This window comes from Malaya genurostris, chromosome 1, assembly GCF_030247185.1.
Source record: "Malaya genurostris strain Urasoe2022 chromosome 1, Malgen_1.1, whole genome shotgun sequence".
Classification (NCBI taxonomy): domain Eukaryota; kingdom Metazoa; phylum Arthropoda; class Insecta; order Diptera; family Culicidae; genus Malaya; species Malaya genurostris.
This window is the reverse complement of record NC_080570.1, coordinates 153830196-153852966: the sequence shown is the minus strand read 5'-3', so window position 1 is coordinate 153852966 and position 22771 is coordinate 153830196. Positions and strand designations below refer to the sequence as shown.

Below are 22771 nucleotides of genomic sequence, written 5' to 3'. Positions count from 1 at the left end.
GAGAAGGTCACCCGATACGAGTCCGAGTGGGGATAAGACTTTGTCCCATCCGCGGCGATCGATACTGAATGCAAACGTTTGCAGTCCAGTATCTTGACATTCTTAAGCAAGGGATCTTTAAAACATCCGACCCCATGTTTGAGAATGTCCTCGCATGTCAGACTTGGATCCGTGATCACTCCGTCTATCTCGACTTCGCGAGCTGGTATGTAGACGCGGTAGTCCCGCGTAAAGTGATCGTTTCGAGCGATCTCATTAGCATGTTTCAGACTGGTCAACGAGACCCTGAGCTTATCGGGACGAATTTTTGAAATAGATTTCAATGTTGCATATTTCGACTCCAAGTCTTTAGATATTTTCAAAATATTAAGCGGTTTATTCTTCTCTTTGGTCCGAAAATAAACCACATAAAGGCCGGCCGAGGGTGAAGGCTCTTCGGGATACTGTTTAACCCGGTGAGTTTTACTATTTGGGGCAGATTTAAAATCTGTTTCCATTTTATCTTCGGGGGACAGGGGAGAATTTAATGGACTTGCCATAGCGCGGTTGAGGTTCCGCGCAAATTATAGGGGGAGTCAAAATATAAGACGATAAAGGGACACGAAGGGAAAAAATATTATACTTAGCTAATGATCCGTAGCAACTCGGCCGCTGAGGCCAAGCGTTAGTTACAACGACCTCCGAGAATAAATATGCACACAGCACCGGTTCACGGCACCACACTAAACGTCGATTCACTGTTCTTATTGTTTTAACACAATAGCACCCGGCACTGTCTAACGGTATTTATTGTTTATACTGTATTGATCTACCGCACAAGCTCACGACAAAAGATCTGATATTAAATGACCTTGAAACGGATTAGAATGGATTAACGCACAGCTGCTCTAATGCAAACTACCATCCGATCGATACGACGGTCACGAAAGGAATGAAGACCTTTATTTTGAAAGTGTAATGGATTCTAAATTTGGATTCCAGACCCGGGTTTTCGAATTCTGGACCAAGATTCTACCGTAAGAGTGATAATATTTGCGCTATAGAGCAATGTCAAAATTTAAACGTTCTCAAATTTTCGATTTCGATTTTTTATGCATTCAAATGGGTAATGTTTCTCGAAGTCTTATATTATGTTAATCATTGATCGAAAAATTGCAGTCTTCACACGCTTCAGGAGCGCACGGAAAGGTCCTAATAATGTAGTCTGGATCCCTTTCCCTTCTGGTACGACTTAGTGTTCATTTGTGAATACTTTGAATATCACACTTCGCCATCAGCAATGCCATACTGTTTCTTCGAATGAATTTCAGCTCAGCTCAGCAAATGCGTAAATCGCAAAACAAAATGGTATAAAACCGGGTGAGTAAGTCGCATGCGGTAGGAATTCCCAGTAGAACACCTCCAAAGAGTCATGAGCATTTTATGTACGAATTGTGGCTGTTCTATTTTCAAATAGCGAATATTTCTTTTTTTCAAATTGTTCTATTGTTATTGATTTAATCTGGAAATAACCGTTCCATCTGATTTCAACAGCTCGAAGTAAACTTTAGGGGCATGCAATGTCCCTAAAGCAGTTCCCTGAAACTTACCGTGTTTGGCCGTTGGGTATATTTCACGTTGGTCACGACATTTATGCTTCCACTGGGTAATGATTTTCACTAGCTTAGTTTAGCTCTTCCCCAAGTTCGGTAACTCTATTGGTTTCCATGATTAGTATCAATGTTACTCAGAAAAGGAAATTTTCAAATGAAGTAGGTAGGTAGTAGGTATATTGACCCTCACGAACAATCTGGATCTAATGAGATAATTTTTTATGCATGTTGAGAAGATGTGATTTCTAACATCGTACATGTTTACTAAGAAAGTTGTCATCGAAATCTTATACCGTTTTCGTTTATTGATCAGAGCAACCCGAAAGCTGACCCAGAGTCGCCCAAACAACGTTTGATATGTTTGTTTTAGCAACCTGAGGTCGCTCTAGATCGGACTCCAATCGCGTAGTTTTGCTCTGAAATTTTTCTCGGGTCGCACCACGCATCCATGCAAGTTTGTTTATTTTTTCTTTTTTTCATGAGTTGTTGTTTAGGACGCGTACCACGTTTTCGTTTTAGTCGGAGTCAGAGTCGCCCGCGTCTAGGTTCAAAAACGAAAACGGTATTAAACTCCTATGTGATAGCACCGGTGACCACGAAATTTATTATCATGGCCATCGTTGATGACATTTCCGCCTTTCATCCTTAAAGTTGTCTTCCACTATTGCTGACGTACTCCAGTTCAGCCGCACAAAAGCAAAATATGTATCAAAAAGATTAATCATTCGATATTTCCACTTGATCGCGATGCCGCAAAATTTGCGCATGTTCTACCATAACAGGAAGTCACCGCCTAGGATCAAATTACGTTTCCATTGAAAGTGTTACCCGGAGCCAGTTGTTGTGGGCCGGTTTTTCCCAGCAAGTGAATTATAGAATCACATCAACTAGTTCTGCAAGCATAAATACCTGCTCATTTATCTACCTACGATGGCAGCGATACTTCGGTATGTCGATCCAACTATCTTAAATTGCATTAAGATGGTTTCCGAGTTGAAGGATGGTCACGCGGCTATGCGAGATCGTTAACCGCTCGGGGATTGACGTCGAACGAAAATTCCGCTTCCCACAGATCGGGGGATCCTACGTACGTATCGTTGACGACGCAGCTGCCGTGAGGATTCTGTCTGACGTCAACAAGAACGAGATTCGGTTCGAGTAGATGTTGCTGTTACCTCCTCAGAAGTGATCGAGTAAGATCACTGCATCGCACAGGATCGGACGAGGATCTGAAAGGTTAAACCAGTTTTGGCATGCGTAGATTTTTCGTTTTATTTTTTCGACATCCCACGGCGGTTGGGTTGGAGACGTTTCCTCGTTGTGAAAACGATTCGATATAATCTGATTTCAGATTTACGTCAGAGGATTCCTTTCGAGGATGGGTGTTACAGAAATTTCTACACAAACCGGCCCTGAATGACGCATTTTCATTCGCTGTGCATCGATGATTGGTTTAAGCCAAGTACTGTTCGGATTTTTATGGGTTTCTGAACAGTAAATTTTTCTTTAGAGACATTCCAGATAATAACCTGAAGTGATTTAAATAATTAAAAATCACTGAAAATCGCCGGAAAAGTCACGTAATTTTCATAATAATTAATCTGCTAGTGCTGCAGTTCTATTTGTACAGTTGAAGAGACATACATTTCAACTCTAAAATGAAGCAAAAACAACAATATTTAAGTTTAAGATCATTCGTTTTTGATAAAAATGATATTTAATTTTAAACTTTGGCTTAACTAGTCATAACGAATAAACCGAGACAAATGTGGTTTTCTGTGGAAGCTTGCGCCCTGTAGTGATCGATATCCCAAACGAATTCTAAACAATTTATTGAAAACATCACTTTGAGAGTTTTAGTTAACCTAGTTTTTCATTCGGGGGAGCAGATCATTTCACCGAAAGCAGTTTCACCGAGAACCAATTGTCTTGTTACCGGAAGTAACATCGCCGCATCAACAAATTAAACTTTTCCGAAGATCATTTGGTGATTTGTGCAAAGTTCACATGACTATTTTGCTTACAATTACGATTCGTCTTCGACTTATCAGTGCATTAGCAGTTTATGTTGGAACACTGCTAATGCCATCTCGCGGTTCAACATAAACCGAAGTTTTTTTTTTTTTTTTATTCAAGAATATAATGTTTAAGGCACACTGCTTAAGCTCTAAGATGCCAAGGGCTTTTACTAATTTAAAATTTACGACTAACTTAAAACTAGGGTTGTATCATTAAGTAATGTCATATTTGGGTCGCAGTGGTTGACTTTGGCAGATCCAGCCTTCATGTGGTGATCGGCCGGTGAATTGAATATTTCATGAGAGTCTTCCATATGGCGTTGGTGAATATTCATGTTGGCCGCATTCTTCGGTCCGTGTGGGTCCGCGGGAAACACCCCCAGGTTACGAATACCCGGCGGGTGGCCCGCATGCTGTTGATAAGTTTCCGTGGGCGATGATGGTGTTGTTACAGAAGAAAATGAAAAAAAAAAATATAGCGAAGTAAATATTGCGGAAAACGGAGTAAAAAGGGGAAATGGGAATGAAATGACTAAAACGACAGAGATCTAATTAGTTGACATCGAGATGGTGAAGAGACGGGGAGGGGGGAAGCGAAGGTTAGTGACAGCAAAAAGATCTTGTTAGTTCCGATGAAGATGGTGGACAGATGAGGAATCGGGATAATCGGCGGAAGTTAGTGTCGAACCTGCAGTTGAGAAATAATTCTTAGCCACAGTTGAAACAACGTCGATAAATAGGAGGAACTTTCTAAGCCAGATGTAACAGATTACACTTGTATATTAATGTGTTTGAGAAACTGGTATATGAGAAGCATATATGAACTATCCCGACTCGCCAACACATCCCGAACCGGAACCTCAGGCGGTTTACCTCGGGCCCTGAGGGATTCCAGTAGCTTCGACCTGGCGTCGCGATACTCTACGCACGACCACACGACATGCTCGATGTCCTGATAACCGTCGCCACAGGTGCAGAGCCCGTTCTCCACGATCCCGATACGCCGGAGATGTGCGTTGAATGTATAGTGATTTGACATGAGTCGTGACATAACGCGAATGAAATCACGACTCACGTTCATCCCCTTGAACCAAGGTTTCGTCGATACCTTAGGGATAGTGGAGTGTAGCCATCGTCCCAGTTCGTCATTGCTCCATGAAGTTTGCCAACTTTCGAGAGTTTTCTGACGAGAGATACTGAAAAATTCATTGAAGCAGATTGGTCTTTCATAAATATCACCTTCTAATGCGCCCACTTTAGCCAATGAGTCTGCCTTTTCATTGCCCGGAATGGAACAATGCGAAGGGACCCAGACTAACGATATTAAATAAGACCGTTCAGATAAAGTACTCAAATGTTCCCGTATTTTCCCCAGGAAATAAGGGGGATACTTTCCTGGCTTCATTGCTCGGAGAGCTTCTATTGAGCTTAGACTGTCCGTGACAATGAAGTAATGGTCTTTGGGCAACGTTTCAATGATCTCGAGGGTGTACTGAATAGCAGCTAATTCTGCGACGTAAACTGAAGCCGGATCACTGAGTTTGTAAGAAGCGGTGATGTTTTGATTGAAGATGCCGAAGCCTGTGGACTCGTTGATGTTTGATCCGTCAGTGTAAAACACCTTTTCACAGTTGACTGTTCTAAATTTATTATAAAAAATATTTGGGGCCACTTGAGGGCGCACGTGAGCCGGAATTCCACGAATTTCTTCTCTCATGGATGTGTCGAAAAACACAGTAGAATCAGAAGTATCCAAGAAATGAGCACGGTTGGAAACAAACAAAGAAGGATTAATATTCTGAGCCATGTAATCAAAATACAAGGACATAAAACGGGTTTGAGAATTAAGCTCAACTAACCTTTCGAAATTTTCAATCACCAGAGGATTCAAAATGTCGCATCGAATGAGCAAACGATATGAGAGATCCCAGAACCGGTTTTTCAATGGGAGAACACCCGCCAGCACTTCGAGGCTCATCGTATGAGTCGATTGCATGCAACCCAAGGCAATACGCAAACAACGATACTGAATTCTTTCCAGCATGATGAAATGAGTGTTCGCCGCGGATCGGAAGCCAAAGCATCCGTATTCCATCACGGACAATATCGTTGTTTGGTACAGCCTGATCAGGTCTCCTGGATGGGCACCCCACCACGACCCGGTTATTGTACGAAGAAAGTTGATTCTTTGTTGGCATTTTCTTTTCAGATACCTAATGTGACATCCCCAGGTGCCTTTGGAGTCGAACCAGACCCCGAGATATTTAAATGTGAAGACCTGAGCTATGGTTTCACCCCCTAGTTGAAGCTGTAATTGTGCTGGTTCTCGCTTTCTCGAAAATACAACCAGCTCAGTTTTCTCCGTAGAGAATTCGATACCCATTTGAAGAGCCCATGTGGATAAGTTGACAAGAGTATCTTGTAACGGCCCTTGCAGATCGCCAGCTTTGGGTCCTATAATAGACACAACGCTGTCGTCGGCAAGTTGTCTTAGCGTGCAAGATGTGTTGATACATTTATCGATGTCGTTTACGTAAAAATTGTATAGAAGGGGGCTTAAGCATGAGCCCTGAGGAAGACCCATGTAACTGAATCGTATTGTCGACAAATCACCATGCGCGAAATACATGTGTTTCTCAGACAATAGATTATGTAAAAAGTTGTTCAAAACTGGCGAAAGACCATGCTGATGCAGCTTCTCAGATAGGATATTTATAGAAACTGAGTCAAAAGCCCCCTTAATGTCAAGGAAAACTGACGCCATTTGTTCTTTACGAGCAAATGCCATTTGAATTTCTGTTGAGAGCAACGCAAGACAATCGTTCGTTCCTTTACCCCTGCGGAAACCAAATTGCGTATCTGAAAGTAAGCCATTAGTTTCGACCCAATTGTCTAGACGGAAGAGAATCATTTTTTCGAACAATTTCCGGATACAGGAAAGCATAGCAATCGGCCGATACGAATTGTGATCGGAGGCTGATTTTCCTGGTTTTTGAATGGCGATCACTTTCACTTGTCTCCAGTCATGTGGAACAATGTTGTCCTCAAGGAACTTATTGAATAAACTCAACAAGCGCCTTTTGGCGGGGTCTGGCAGATTTTTCAACAAGTTGAATTTTATTCTGTCTAATCCCGGGGCTTTATTGTTACATGACAAGAGTGCAAGTGAGAGCTCTACCATCGAAAACGGTGTTTCGTTTGTATTTGGTGTCGCGGCGCGGGTGATCTTCTGTTCCGGAACAGAGTCTGGGCATACTTTTTTAGCGAAATCGAATATCCAGCGGTTGGAATATTCCTCGCTTTCATTCGTGGTGTTATGATTGCGCATTCGTCGGGCTGTGTTCCAAAGAGTACTCATAGATGTTTCTTTCGTTAAGCCGTCTATAAACCGACGCCAGTAACCGCGTTTCTTAGCTCTAATCAAGTTTTTAATTTTAACGTCTAACGCCGCGTAATTCCGGTAATTATCAGGTGTTCCATTTTTTCTGAATATTTTGTACGCGGAGGCTCTCTCCGCGTTTAAATTTGTGCACTCTTTGTCCCACCACGGGTTGGGAGGACGGATGTTAGTTTTTGCGCCGGGTACACGTTTCGTCTGAGCTTGAGTCGCGGTGTCGAGAATCAAGCCAGCCAAAAACGTGTACTCTTCCTCCGGAGGAAGTTGTTGAGTTCTTTCAAGTTTCTCAGATATCGAGGTCGCATAGCTATTCCAATCAATATTTCGTGTGAGGTCATACGAAACATTGATTGTCTTCGATGGTTTTGAGCCGCTGGTGATTGATATTACGATCGGTAGATGATCGCTACCGTGGGGATCAGGAATTACCTCCCACGTGCAATCCAACCGTAGCGATGTCGAGCAAAGGGATAAATCCAGCGCACTTGGTCTTGCTGGTGGTGCAGGAATCCGTGTCATTTCTCCCGTATTCAAGATTGTCATATTGAAGTTGTCGCAGATATCATGGATCATAGTTGATCTGTTATCATCGTGAAGACAGCCCCATCCCGTACCGTGTGAGTTAAAGTCTCCTAAAACCAACGTCGGTGCAGGAAGGAGCTCTACGATATCACTGAGCCACCGATGCCCAACCGAGGCTCTTGGGGGAATGTAGATGGAAGCAATGCAAAGGTCCTTACCTTTGATTGTAACATGACATGCGACAACTTCAATACCTGGTATCGAGGGGAGGTTAATGCGATAGAAAGAATAGCACTTTTTGATCCCCAAAAGTACTCCTCCATAGGGATTATCTCGATCCAGACGAATAATGTTAAAATCGTGAAAGTTTAAGGGTATTTCAGAAGTTAGCCAAGTTTCGCACAATGCAAATGCGTCACATTTCAGATTGTTTACTAGAAATTTAAATGAATCTATTTTTGGGATAATACTTCTGCAATTCCACTGTAAAACAGTGATTAGATCCGTGACCTCGGTGGATGATTTAGCCATCGAAAGATACAATCGCTGAAAGAAGGGGCCAATTTGCAGTCAACTGCTTCAAATATGTTTTTACTGTTGGCATGAAAGCAATTAAAATGCTTCTAAGAGGGTCTGAAATATTGAAAGTTGTAAAAATCCAGTCCACAACATCAGAGAACTTTATAAGTCCAGCACCTAGTTGGTTCTCTGGTGAATTTTCAGGGACGCTTGGGGATTTTTTAGTCCCTGGAAGCGGTGGGAATTCCATCTCGGAATTGAGTTTTCCGAGACCAGGAGCTTTTTGCTTCGGTGATTTTTCCCGATTCCCGTTAGCTGTAACTTTTCGAAGCCCTTCGGAAGACACCTTCGAACCCTTACTAGGTAGCTTATGAGAAGATTTATTCATTCTTTTCCTACAGCTATGAGGGACCGCTGAAGATGGACCTTCCAAAGGGTCGTCAGAATCGCTCTCGTCAGTTGACAAGCAGGCATATGGATTCGTTGCCTGTTTAGGAGGGGTGGCACTCTTAACCATCTCGGCAAAGGAACGCTTGGAGTGTTCCTTCAGGGAACGCTTCATCCGATCTCCTCGCAGTTTGTAAGCGGGACAGTCAGAGAGGTCATGCGGACCCTCCTTACAGTAGAGACACTTTTCAGCATCCTTACCGCAAGAGCCGTCCGCATGAGCTTCCCCACAGTTAGCACAACGTGGCTTATTGCTGCAATGGGTAGCTGTATGCCCCAGTTGTTTGCAATTGGTACAATTCATTATCCGGGGTACAAATAAACGAACAGGCAAACGAACCCGGTCCAAGAGGATGTAGTTGGGCAATGCCGAGCCGGCGAAGGTCACACGATAAGAGTCTGATTGGGGATAAGACTTTGTTCCATCCCCGGCGATCGATACTGAATGCAATCGCTTGCAATCCAGTATCTTGACATTCTTAAGTGAGGGGTCTTTAAAACAACCCGCCCCGTACTTAAGAATATCCTCGCAAGTCAAACTCGAATCGGTGACCACACCGTCGATTTCGACTTCACGAGCTGGCACGTAGACGCGGTACTCCAGCGTAAAAGGATCCTTTTGAACAAGCTCATTAGCCTGTTTTGAGCTGGTAAACAGGACCCTGAGCTTGTCTGGCCGTATTCTATCTATACTTTTTATGGTATTATATCGCGAATTCAGGTCCCGCGATATTTTTAAAATATTCAGTTTTTTTTCCTTTGATTTGGTCCGGAAATAGACCGCGTAAGGCCCGGCCGGTAGTGCGAGCCCATCAGGATAGCTCTTTATGCGGAACTTTTTACTGACAAGGGAAGTCTCCATTTGAACATCGGGAGCGGGGGGGGCAGGATTTAAAATAGGCATAGCGGAACTACTTCCGCGCAAAAACAAATGATTCGGGGGGAAATATAATGGTCAAATAAAGAAATAAAAATAAACGACGTAAAGGTACTTAACTAAGATCCAACGGGGGACACCAAGCTGGACTTCGTCGATCGGCGTATCGCCGCTTTGATGGTGTGCAAAAAACCTCCGAGAGGAAAAGGCACACTTCACACAATGGCCGCTTGTTTATAATCCTCACACTTGGCCTTGATCGGCGAAACAATAATCGGCTAACGGTACCGTTTCGATCGACCGCTCGCAATAAGGCACTGTTCTATTATATAATGCGAAAAAAAAAACCTCTCAGAGGAAAAAGCACTATTGTCTATCACACAATATCGTCCGACCACTTTATCACACACACACAACTGGTTTTCAATGCTTTCGCAGTAAATCCAAATCACGTCCGTTCGCTCGGAAGGTTGAAACGGCAATGATAAACCGAAGTTATCCAAATATGTTTATTTACAGCCTCTCGGATATGCCAGAAATTTCATCTGTTTTGGTTTATCCCTTTTTATTCATCTGAAATAAGTCATCAATATGATAATATGAAGCAATGCCTAAGATGTCCATCTTTGAAATAATCTTCTGTGCGAAAAGGCTTTCGGTGTAATGACCCAGAAAAATTTCTGCTAACGGAATATTTAGAGGACCCAAATTCCCGAGAAAAATAGTTCCTACATGCATTTCAGAGCTTTAGGGTAAAGCACACATAGGGTCTGGAAGTTCCCATGAGACGAAAGGTTAATGACCTGATAGATTGAAACTTTTTAAGGAGCTTCTCTGGACCCAGTCACTTACTAAAGTTCCCGAGGACCAGGAAATAGCAAATCAGTCCAGAAACAACGTTCGCGTCAATCTTCAAACTGTTGAAAAAACGCGTTCAGCGGTTTTCCGTGGGCTTACTTTCTGTGAGGGAGAAATGAAGTTTTAAATTTTTCTGTCTGTTTTCCATCTTCTTAAATCACTCTTTCAATTTGTTTCTTTACCTTTACTTACGTTCTTTCTTTCAGAACAGATCGATGTCGAAACGGATGTTTTTTCGTCAATCTATTTTCACTCTCTCTCTCTTACGTTCACTCCTCTCTTTCCTTTTTTTCAGTGTCTCTCTGTGTATTTTGCTTTGTTTAAATTTCTCTTCTTTACGTAAACTTTTATTTTTTTCATCATCTCAACAATTTCTCTCTTTTTTCTGTTTCATTTTTTTTCTCTCTAGAGGTTTTACACCTCATGGTCTTCGAATTTCTCTTTTTCAGTATCTCTCTGTGTCTTTCGCTTTCTTTAAATTTCTCATCTATTCGTAGACTTCAATCTTTCTCTTCTTCTCAACAATTTATCTCGTTTTTCTTGTTTCTGTTTTTTCTCTCTCTAGAGGTTTTACACCCCATGGTCTTCGACTTTTTCTTTTTCAGTATCTCTTTAGCTTTCTTCAAAGGGTGTAGTCGGGTTTTCATATAAAAACTGCCCCCAAAAAGAAAAAAAAATATACGCTGTTTGAACGGGTTTATATTAGAGAAGATTTTCCCAAAATTTTAACCCTTCAACTGCCATATTGGTGGTGTTAGGGTGGTTCTTCTGATAAACATAAGGAATAAAATTCTTTTATCATTATTAATTACGTCAATACTCAAGCCCTGAGCTCAAGTTGTAGATGGAAACGCATGGTATTTAGTTCTAAGGGCATGTGATGTATGATTTTAGAACTAAATACCATGCGTCTCCATCGGATGATGACAATTTGAAGGGGACGCATGGTTTTCCGAATGATATATTTTTTTGTGTCTGATGTTTTTTTTATGTAAAATCTAGAGTGGTACCGAAATTGTAAGTGCGATTAAAATAAATTCGAAAACTTTGGAAATATTTTTTCACATGAAATACATTTTGAAAAATTCTGAAAAAATCAGAAAGGTTTCCCATAATTCCTAAAATATTTCTGATTTTTTTTCAATTTTTTTTCTAGAGACGTTTTTGACAAAAATTGAATAAAATAAAAATCAGAAGAACCACCCTAACTCCACCAATATGGCAGATAAAGGGTTAAAAATTTGGGAAAATCATCTCCAATATAAAGCCTTTCGAACAGCGTATATCAATTTTTGTTCTGTTTGGGAGCAGATTTTATATGCAAACCCGGCTACACCCTTTCTTTTCTATTCTTCCTCTCAACAATCTGTCTCTTTTTTCCTGTTTTGTTTTTTCTCTACAGGTTTCACACCCAATGGTTTTCGATTCTGTTATTTTCAGTATCTCTCTGTGTCTTTTGCTTTTTTTGAATTTCTCTTCTATTCTTTGACTTTTATATTTTTCTCCTACTCAACAATTTCGATTTTGTCTTTTGCTTTTTTTAAATATCTCTTCTATTCGTAGACTTTAAACTTTTTCTTCCTCTCAACAATCGCTCTCTTTTTTCCTGTTTCGTTGTTTTTCTCTCTAGACGTTTTACATCTCATGGTCTTCGACTGTATCTTTTTCAGTATCTTTATATGTCTTTCGCTTTCTTTAAATTTCTCATCTATTCATAGACTTCAATCTTTCTCTTCTTTTCAACAATTTATCTCTTTTTTCTTGTTTCGTTTTTCTCTTTCTCTCTCTCTCTCTCTCTCTCTATAGAGGTTTTACACCCCATGGTCTTCGACTTTTTCTTTTTCAATATCTCTTTGTGTCATTAGCTTTCTTTAAATTTCTCTTCTGTTCTGAAATTTTTATTTTTTCTACTTCTCAACAATGTCTCTCTTGTTTTGTGTCGTTTTTTTTCTCTCTGGAGGTGTTACACACAAAGGTTTTCGATTTTGTCTCTTGCTTTTTTAAAATATCTCTTTTATTCGTAGACTTTAAGCTTTTTCTCCTTCTCAATAATTTCTCTCTTTTTTCCTGTGTCGTTTTTTTTTCTCTGTGGAGGTTTTTCACCCGATGATCTTCGATTTTCTCTTTTTCAGTGTCTCTCTGTTTTTTGTTTTTTTTTTATTTCCCTTGTATTCTTAGACTTTTATCGTTTTCTTCTTCTCAACAATTTCTTTCTTTTTCTTGTTTCGTTTTTTTTCTATCTAGAGGTTTAACACCTCATGGTCTTCGATTTTTTCTTCCTCTCAACAATCTCTCTCTTTTTTTCCTGTTTTGTTTTTTTCTCTAGAGGTTTTACACCTCATAGTCTTCGATTTTCTCTTTTTCAGTATCTCTCTGTGTCTTTTGCTTTCTTCAAATCTCTCTTCTATTCTTAGATGTTTATCTTCTTCTTCTCAACAATTTCTCTCTTTTTTTTGTGTCGTTTTTTTCTCTCTGGAGGTTTTACACCTTATGGTCTTCGATTTTCACTTTTTCAGTATCTCTCTGTCTTTTGCTTTTTTTTAATTTCCCTTCTACTCTTAGATTTTTATCTTTTTCTTCTTCTCAACAAGTTATCCCTTTTTTCTGGATTCGTTTTTTTTCTCTCTCTCTGGAGGTCTTCGACTCTCCAGATTAAGAAATGATTCTTAGTAGGCTGGGTGAATCGATTTTTATTCTTTTTCTCGATCATTTCCATTCCATTTTGTCTATCTCTTTTTCTATTCGACTTCCTTACTCTTTTTCTCCTTCTTTCTCTGTGCATACTTGTTTGATGGCAGGTAATATTTCAGCTTCCAAATGCTGACGACTGTAAGCTTATTTAATTATTTATTTAGGAGCAGGGAACGATAAATGTATCTTTGTTTTAATGATTAATTGATTTTAATAATTCAGCAGTGGTGGTCTATAATATAACTGAAACTGAAGCAAACGTATCTCCAACAAACCGTTTCAGTTTTATTTGTTTGAACAGTTCTACTGTCAAATTTAGAATTTTTTTTAATAATTTCTAGATTTTTTTTAAACTGACATAAATTATGCATCTAGAACTAGAACATTCCTTTCATGCTTTTATGTTCAGATCGAAATCTTTAAGCCTTAATTATTAATTAGATTTTTTGGCCACAATAGATCGAATATTCCGGTTCCAAAAGTTAACTTTCGCATCTCGTTTGATACAGTCAGCTATGTTGAGTCCGGACGACAGTAACCAATAACATTCAGGGGACGGCTACGGCATGATTGGTAAGTTGATGGCTTTCACGCGGCCCACCTGGGTTCGATTCCCAGTCTGTGCACAATAATGTTATCGTTGTCGTAGGTAAAAATCATGACTGTCTAGGTTTACTGGTTTCGCTTGGTTTACCCAAATGTAGATATCGCAGCAATCAGAAGACGGTAAAGGCAATAAATTCGGGGTTTGGATTTTGACTACACATACACATTTTCTTTTATGTTTACGTGTCGTTTTCAACTTTACAGTGTATTGCAGCATAAATTCAGCTACTAGTCCAACATAGCAGTAAAGGTTGAATTATTAAGCAGGCATAAAAGTTTTCTACCCTTGAGAACCACAATTTCAACGAAGCGCCACGTCTTTTCTAGTGTTTCGAAAAAAAATTACCGATTTCATTTGCATTTCTATGCACCGAAAAACCATATACATATGTAATAATATGTGATGCAAAATCAAGCTAAAATACTGTTCAATCGGTAAAACTTTCCTAACCTGGTAAATTTGGCTGTATCTTGCATATTTCACTGTTTGTAGTGCCACAAGCAATACAACGAGCACACATATTCCACTACATCAACAAGCTGCTTGCCAGATCAGAAACTTTCTATCATTTTAAATTCACTCGAATTATATCGACGAGTTTGGACTTTATGAGGAATTTTTTGTTCTAGGAAGTCTTCTAAGATTACTCACGACAAAACTTGAATCCATGGACTGTTGCTCAAGATAAGTAAAAGATTACGAATATTTATTTATTTACATGTCAATATTGTGTAGTTATGATTATGTAACATTTTATAATATTACTATACTACGAGTAGATTAGTTTTCATATTGAACAATTATTTCAATCAGTTTCCTTTCACATCTCGTTCGATGAAGGTTAGCTTACTTCAAACGGGATGATAATAGCAAAGAACAGATGTCACAATTGATCTAAATGATAGAGAATGATGATGAGAAAATTTTGTAAGGAGTAAACCAAATGAAATGAGGCTTCGATTTGAGGCGTTTTTGTGTTACGACTTTTGAAACTTGTGATTTTTGTTAAAACTTTTAATTGTTTTAATCTGCTTTTAGTAAATTTATCTGAATTCAAATGCCGGAAAAGATAGAACCAATATTCTTAAACTGATTATTTTCGAGATCTGGATTGTATTTTCAGAGTTACCAGTTATTGAGCGAAGTTAGTGGGAGCACTCTAGGAAAAATCATTTTTTTTATTTATTGTATTATTCGATAGATATTTTATCTGAGATTTTATCTTCGAATATTTTCGGAGATATCGTTTATTAAATTTACTCGCCCCTAGCCATTCCTTTGAAACGCGTTTTCCCGAAACTTCACGCACTTGCGACCAGCCTCTTAAAAACAATTTAATATGTCATTTGGATGTATCAGAGATAAACTCAGAACGAAATCATGTAAAGCGGAAGACAAGTATTTTAAGACCAGCCTCCATTTTGATTTTTTTAAGCTTGTTCACGACAAAATCTGGACACCGCTGAATACGTATATCTATGGAAATACTTCATCAACGCGCGAAATATTTCGCAGACTAATGAAATGTCTTTTCGTTGTGTTAATTCAACTGTTGGTGATATTACAAGCTTTTAGATCGAATATGATGTCGAAAGAAGAGTGCGAAAAGCAATTGTTTGCGGTTGCAATGAAAATCTGGATCTATCGGTAAGAAAACGGGCAAAAAAAGCAATATTTGACGAAGTTTTCCTGCGTGATATTGGACTATGAAACTTATGTGCTGAAGGAATTTAAGCAGCTTCTCGGAATACAATGGAACGGTGCAGAGGAGCATTTCAGGGCGAAGAAAAAGGCTGAGTTTCCCAAAACAAAATATTTGGTTAGGCAGGCAATATGCAGCTGTGGTCGAGCAAGCCAAAGCTTCATCACTACCGGAATGACAAACAAGGAAATATACCGTGTAGAATGCCTAAAAAAGCGATTGTCACAGACATGACGCTCCCTGACTATTGTGGCCTGTTTTGGCATCTTGTCACTACGCTAAAGATATTTTGGGATGGTATATAGCAATATGGGTCTATGTTGTACCGAAAGAGACGAATCCACCTAACTGCCCGGAGTTGCGACCTACCGAGCGGTATTGGGTTATCGTAAAGAGGAACTCTCCCAATATAAACGTGCCACAACAATAGAAAAATTTCGAAAATCTTGGACAAAAACAGCTAAATCGGCTGCAGAGAAGTCCGCACAGACCCTAATGGCTGGAGAGTAAGCTCGAAAGTTCGTAGTTTTGTAATGCAGCCTAATTATCTGTAATTAGTTTTAAGAAGACTAATAATGTACTATTAAATGAAGAAAAAGTGCATCTTGGATTGGTCGAGCAGCGAATTTTTTTTTATTCCAAATTTCATCTGTCCAGATTTTGTCGCGAACAAGCTTTATTCTCGAACATCTATCTACATATTATCCAAAATGGAGTACCTTGCCTCTTCCTGTTCCTGTACCGCAAAATAAGGAAAATGAACCATCGTTCGATCGTTTCATAGAGTGCCCCTTAAACTATATAACAACGTCACAAAGTGAGAAAAAACTCCAAAACTCCTCCTTTTTTTATAGCAGCTCTTTGTCCAAAGAGTTATAAATTGAAATCACGTGGAGTAAATTTTACACGTTTCATGCCATTGTTTCAGTCAGTTTACTTTCACTCTTCGTTCCATTCCATCAATCGTAACGTCGATTTTTGAACACACTAGAGACTTCCAATTAAATAATTATAATTTCACCAAATGTGTCGAAATACAATTTGAACTGATATTTACTGAAACTTCGAAGACGAAGAAGGTAACATATAAACATGCTAAATCACCACGCTTCGAAAAAAAACTCTGTGATTTTACATCTTGTTAGATGCACATAAATGGAGCGTCGCAGTTCACGCAAATTTACTTGGAAGAACATTAATTCAGATAGCGACCGCCACGACTTGAACAGAGAATCATTAGATCAAAAAGTACGTCTATTAATCGTCTGATCCACAGAAGCAGACAACATCTGCTTGGCTGGTAAAAGGAGCATTGAAAGGCATACAGTCGGACCTGAACCTGAATGCAAATTACACTCGAAACCTACTGCTAATCTAACATTAAGTCATTTGCAAATTAAATTTCTCATCTAACATTGCAAAAGAAATTTTGAGGGATTAGGTCATTTTTTGTGTGAAGCTAAAATAGAGTTCAATCGTAAAACATTTCTAAACCAGCCAAATTTTGCTTCAAAAATTCAAGTTTAGTATATTTCATAGATTTTTATGCCGCAAGCATAAATTTTTCACCACATCAACAAATTGCTTGCCAGACCAGGAATTCTTCAGTGTTTAATCTGCTCAGCTAATATTCATTCGAATTGTAACGGCAAGAATGGATTTGATTACCAAAATTTTGTGAAGTTTATTATTAAAGGTGCAATCGTCGTCGTCGTCGTCGTTCTGCTTTGTCTATAGCTAGTCGAGTTATCAGTACTTTTTTATCGAATTTTCTTCTTTAGCCAATTTATGAACTCAAGACGCACCGAGGCCCTCAGCTCAACAAATTTGCATAGAGCAAAGCCCGCGAAGCAGTTCTTTGCTCGGTATGCATGCAAAGCATAAAACTGTTCCCGTGACAATCCGAAACGACCATTACGTGAGATAAATGCCAAGAATGCAGAAGATCAAAAGAAGTGCACATAAACAAGTAATTGAAGTAGAACAGTCGTCGCTAAGTGAAGGGGACTTCCCGAGTTATCAAGGTGCGAAACCGACCGACAACAACAAAAAGGCTCTATAGGCACGGCCGAGTTCAAGGTTTCAAGGCCCGAGTCACGTTGTGGTACAATCACTCCGAATGGAGTGCAGCACATCGGAGTCCCTTTGTTCTTGGTAGCATTTCGCGCGGGAAAGGTCAATACCCCATCGCCATCATCATCATCGGGTTTCGCGGGCAACCCCATTGACGGTTGGTTGTTGAGATGGAGCCGATGGAGGGTCGCGGCCGCAAAAATAAAACCGACCAACAACACACAACGATTGCCAATAATAAACCGGTGCGGTCGCCAATTACGGCGTTCCCAAGTATGTTGGCAGCAGCAAATAGCAGCAAAAATAGCGATTTCAAACCTACCTGGTCTCGTTGTGCATGTGATAGTTCAACGCCTTAGCCATCAGCATCGCGACCATCGGCCGGATCGCTTTTCCCTGACCGTCAAAGTAATACACGGCTATCTTTTCCAGCTCTTGGTGGTTGGTGGCACGATTGATTTCCTGCGAATGAAACGAAAATTTAAAGGAAAAAAATTGGTCAAATCGATACAGTCGAAGCAGAAAAAAAAATGTAGAAGTTTTGTTTATTCAGCTCATGTTAATTTTTCCAAGAAAATTATCATTCTGCCAGACCAGACAACCCGAATCAACCGTGGACCAGCTGCACGAGAGAGAGAGAGACAGAGATAGAAAAAAATGGCAACCGGTTTGTGCTCTTCTTATGGAAATGACAAGACCCCACCACCATCACTTTCGTGTCGGTTGTCCACCCGGGACCCATCCGAACCGAACCGAAACCGGCGGTGGTCGCTTCTGCCAAGACCTTAACCGAACCGGTTTTGTGAAAAATCAGAAAACGTTCCACCCAACAACTTCAAACACCTGTTCGATACGACACCGCCGAAAAACTTCTCGCAACAGATCCGGTTAGGTGATCTCAATGTTGGAGGGGCCCCTTGTGAGGGAGGGGCGACCGAATCGCGAAATGGTCGGTCAGTAAGATTTGCGATCGCACACGCCGCGGTATTCGCCCAATTCTGAAAGGTCAACATTTCTTCACACAAACACACGCACACACGCATACACGATCGTCGTCGTTGGTGGTCACATCGTGCTCCGTTTGAGTTCCATCCATCGATCCCTCAACGCGGTGGTAACCTCCCGGGTAAATATTTGCGATACTCTCCTCCGATGACACAGCTTTCGAGTTTCGCACGTGAATTGAATAGTGGAAACAGGCGAATCTCCAGTGAATCATCACTTTTTTTTTTGTGCATCGGATCCTTCATTTTCCAAAATTTTCAACCTTACGATATTTTGCTTCTCAAATAATAAAACACCATTCCGAACCATGCTTTATACTGAGAAGAACACTGATTTCGTTATCTCGTTCAGCAAAAGACAATCATGCTTACATTACAGTTAATCTGATTTCTCAAGAAGCAATTTAAAATTTCATTAAATACCATAATTAGCCATGGCGGTCTGTTTGCAAACTTAAAAGTAGTAGCACTTGATAATTGCTTTGCAATAATTGAGTCAACCTCCATAAACCATTATTGGACCGATTATTTCGTTTCTCAAATTTTCGATGACTCAGCATTGATTAGGGAAACCTTGGGACTCAACTGGCCAGAGTAAGTGAAATTCGCAGACACAGTGCAGGGTGAGGAACGTCGCTAAATATGCAATCTAGTATCCAACAGAACCTTCAGTAGTGAATTGATCACCGACATGATGTTGAAAGAACAATAGCCTTACTCGAGAAGTAACGCCACAAGGTAATTTCCAACTATTGAAAATGATATATGTATAAATGAAACGAAAAAAAAAAACATTTTAATTATCAGAACAAGAAAAACGCTGATAATAGAAAAAATCTCAAGACTAGAAAGAATTATGATAAAACCAGTCGGCTTTCTTTTAACACGTATGTCAATACGTTCTCGACCTGACAGATAGATGACGTCACTAATTAAAAAAAATCCCACTACCGTTCAATGGAGACACCTTTCCGATATAATTTCTGTCATAATTTCATGACATTCGGTTCATTAGAGTGTTAATGTTACTATGCTTTCAATGTTGCTACTCTTAAGTGTATTAATTAAAACCCAAAATTCAATGGGGGAAAAATACTGTGCAACCAGAGAAATGCCTTGATAAGCATTTTCCGGGTTCTGATTCAAACCAATCCACCAGTTTTAACGGGTATGAAATGAAGTCATTTGTTTCGAAAATCGTCTCGCGCATTCCATCGGGAGTGGGTCATTTCGCTGAAAGTCATTTCGCCGAAAGTCGTTTCGCCGAATGCCATTTCGCCGAATGCCATTTCGCCGAAAGTAGTTTCGCCAGCTAAGTTGGCCGCAAACCCGCCGTCGGAAGCAGCGGCCTCTTGCACACAACCCTCGTTTGTCCGGTCTATTCAAAGCTAGGTTTCTTTGCTTAAGTTAGGTCCGAACGAGCAGTAGCGAGGTCGGATAGCATACGAACAAAACGATGTAGCGAAGCCGCATTAGATATTTTTTCATCTGCACTCAATTAACGGTAAATACCGTAACAATTGTCTGATAAGGACTGTCCCAGAAAGTATGTACGCAACCAAAAACCGCTGCCATTTCGCAATGGTTCAGAATCTGTCAATTTTTATGGCTGCATCCTGTTGTTTACACTCTTCTCTAACCACTTGTGCAGTAGTTTATTAGTTTTCATTGGTTTGTTTCGAAATGCGTGGCCTTTAGCAGAACAACGTCGAAAAATTATGTACAAATGGTGCACAGAACGCGGACTGTCACTGAGAAAGATATCAGAAATGGATGAAGTAAGTGAAAGAGCCGTGCGAAATGCAATCAGGAAGTTCGGTGAGTATAACACCTCTAAACCGAAAACGGGTCGAAAAAAAGGTCCTGCTAACCCTCAGTTGGATAAACGTACACTGAAGGCGTTCGAGCAAAAGAAGGAGGTTTCAGTTCGGGATGTGGCCAAAAAAGTGGGCACTTCGAAGTCAAATGTTCTTCGTGCTAAAGAACGTTTGAATCCTCGAACCTATAAGAAGCAGAAACAACCAAAACGTAGTCCGAAACTAGAAGCATCGATCAGGCCGAGGGGGCGAAAGCTGTACAATACGATTCTTGCTGGAAATCTGAACTGCATAATCATGGACGACGAAACCTACGTGAAGCACGATTACAAATCCTTGCCGGGATCACAATATTATACGGTGCGAGAAGGGCAAGTATTAAACCAGTCCGAGACATCGATTGAAGTCGAAAAATTTGGTAAGAAAGCTATGGTCTGGCAAGCAATTTGTAGCTGCGGTAAGATTTTGAAATCCTTCATCACCACTGCTTCAATGAACAGCGAAATATACATCGAGGAATGTTTACAAAAACGACTTCTACCCATGATTCGAAGCCACAAGGATCCTGTTGTCTTCTGGCCAGATCTTGTTTCTTGCCACTACTCGAAATCAACGGTAGAATGGTATACTACCAAAAATGTCAATTTCGTCCCAAAAGACATGAATCCACGAAATTGCCCAAAACTTCGACCAATTGAGGAATTTTGAGCATTAACGAAGGCACATCTTAGGAAATAAGTCTCGGCAGCCGAAACCATTCAACAGTTCGAAAAAGATTGGAAAAAAGTGTCAAAACTTATCGCCAAGAAGTCTGTACGGAATTTAATGAGGAACGTTCACAAGAAGGTGCGCCAGCTAGTCTACAATGGCTAAGTAGCAAATGTTGAGAATAATATTCTGTTGTTGTAGTCTAATATTATCAGTATATCGAATAAAATTTGAATATCTAGCACTTGTGAATTATTTACAGCGAAATCAAAGTGTGTCCATACTTTCTGGTACAGTCTTTATTTATATTTTTTGCTGGATTTTCCAATTATTGTACATATGTTATTTCTTTTGGTTTACTAGTACAGTTATTCCCATAATTTTTACTGTTTCTGCTATATTTGGAATATTCCCAGTAACGTTATTTTTTTAAAGTTTACTGAATTTTACCTGTCGATTACTTCAACTATTTCTATTTCTTTTATTTTTTGTTATGTCCTAAGTTTTGGTATTTTTCTTATTTATGCAATTATATATTATGATTATTTATATCAGTAAATTTTGTTATATTCTTTATATTTGTCCCTTTACTGTTCTGGCTATTTCTGCCATTTATGTTGTTTTGGATTTTTCGATATTTCTTTCTTCTGTCATTTTTATATTTTCGGTATTTTTAACAGTTTGTCCCTTTTGGTTATTTATTTTTTGATAATTTCTAACATTTTGTTTTCCGTTTCCTGCTATTATTATACTGATACTATTTCAACAATTTTAAATTCTTCTGGGTATTTTAGCCCACTGCTACACACCAAGAAATGGTGTAAATTACCGTCTTCTGAGACTGGCATATTCTAGCATCCAGAATGACTCAGTTTTACCGACGATGTAACACTTATATGATGCACATTTATTCTACATTCTTAAGTACTGGAACCGGACTCGAATGACTAGTCGGTTAAAAGTTTCATAATCAAGAAAAAAAAGAACTGAAACATGGATGAGTTTGACACATATGTTAATCATTCTTGTAAAATTCAGTCATTTTACGGAGAAGGTTCTCCAAAATGAAGTCATATATGGATTTGCGTCACTTGTAAATTTAATCATTTTTTGCAATTATCTTACAACATTTGATATCTTCAACTATTTTGGTTACTTTTATGATATCGCAATCACACTATTTTTTTGTATATTTAAACTCTTTTAGTTACTTGTAATTTTATTTATTTAACAATTATCGTTGTTTTGGATATTTTCCTAATATACGCTTTTTTTTGAATATTAGAGAGATTTGTATAATTTTTGCTGTTTTGAGCAATTTAGAAAATTTTGTTACTTTCATTTGTATTATTTCTATTACATTCAATGTTGTATAATCATCCAGAACATTTTAAATAAATTCACTATTTCTATTCATTTTGTTAGTTTAGTTCTATGCCATTTGCTATTTATAGTACACTGAGGTCCTTTTTTACGTGGTTTTGTATGTGTTTTTAAACAAATTTTTGTCACTATTAAATTTTATTTTGAAATTTTTCTTTAATTCGCCTAATCAGTAAGATTTTTTAATTTAACATTTTACAAATTTGCTTTCATTTTACGTGAAAATTTCTGCTATTTCTGATATTTTAATTACAAGAAGCATGATGTTTCCATTTTTATTATTTTTTGTTTGCTTCGATTATAACAATTTTAAACTTATGTTTATTCGCCTCTCGGACCAGAAAACCTTTCTGACCCTGTGGGTGGAGTTGGTAGGTTGCTTTTAATATTCGTTTAACTCTTTTACTCATTTCAGTATTTTGGTTAGTTTTATTTTCTTTTTGTTGAATTCGACTTTTTCAAACTTATATATGGCTTTTTTGCTAATCGATGCCATATTAACATTTACTTAATTCTAGTTTTTTTCGATTTCGATGGATAAAACAAGAACCAGCTA

General features: G+C 39.1%; 1 protein-coding gene across 4 annotated transcripts in view; it reads right to left on the bottom strand.

Moving 5' to 3' along the window:
• The window catches only part of LOC131426253 (all trans-polyprenyl-diphosphate synthase PDSS1), a 228721-nt gene that overhangs the window by 72876 nt on the left and 133074 nt on the right, over nucleotides 1-22771 (bottom strand). For all 4 annotated transcript variants that reach the window (XM_058588844.1, XM_058588843.1, XM_058588845.1 and 1 more), the window contains exon 4: nucleotides 17626-17765. In XM_058588844.1, coding sequence (XP_058444827.1) covers nucleotides 17626-17765 — 140 coding nt within the window. The remainder of the gene's footprint in view (nucleotides 1-17625; nucleotides 17766-22771) is intronic.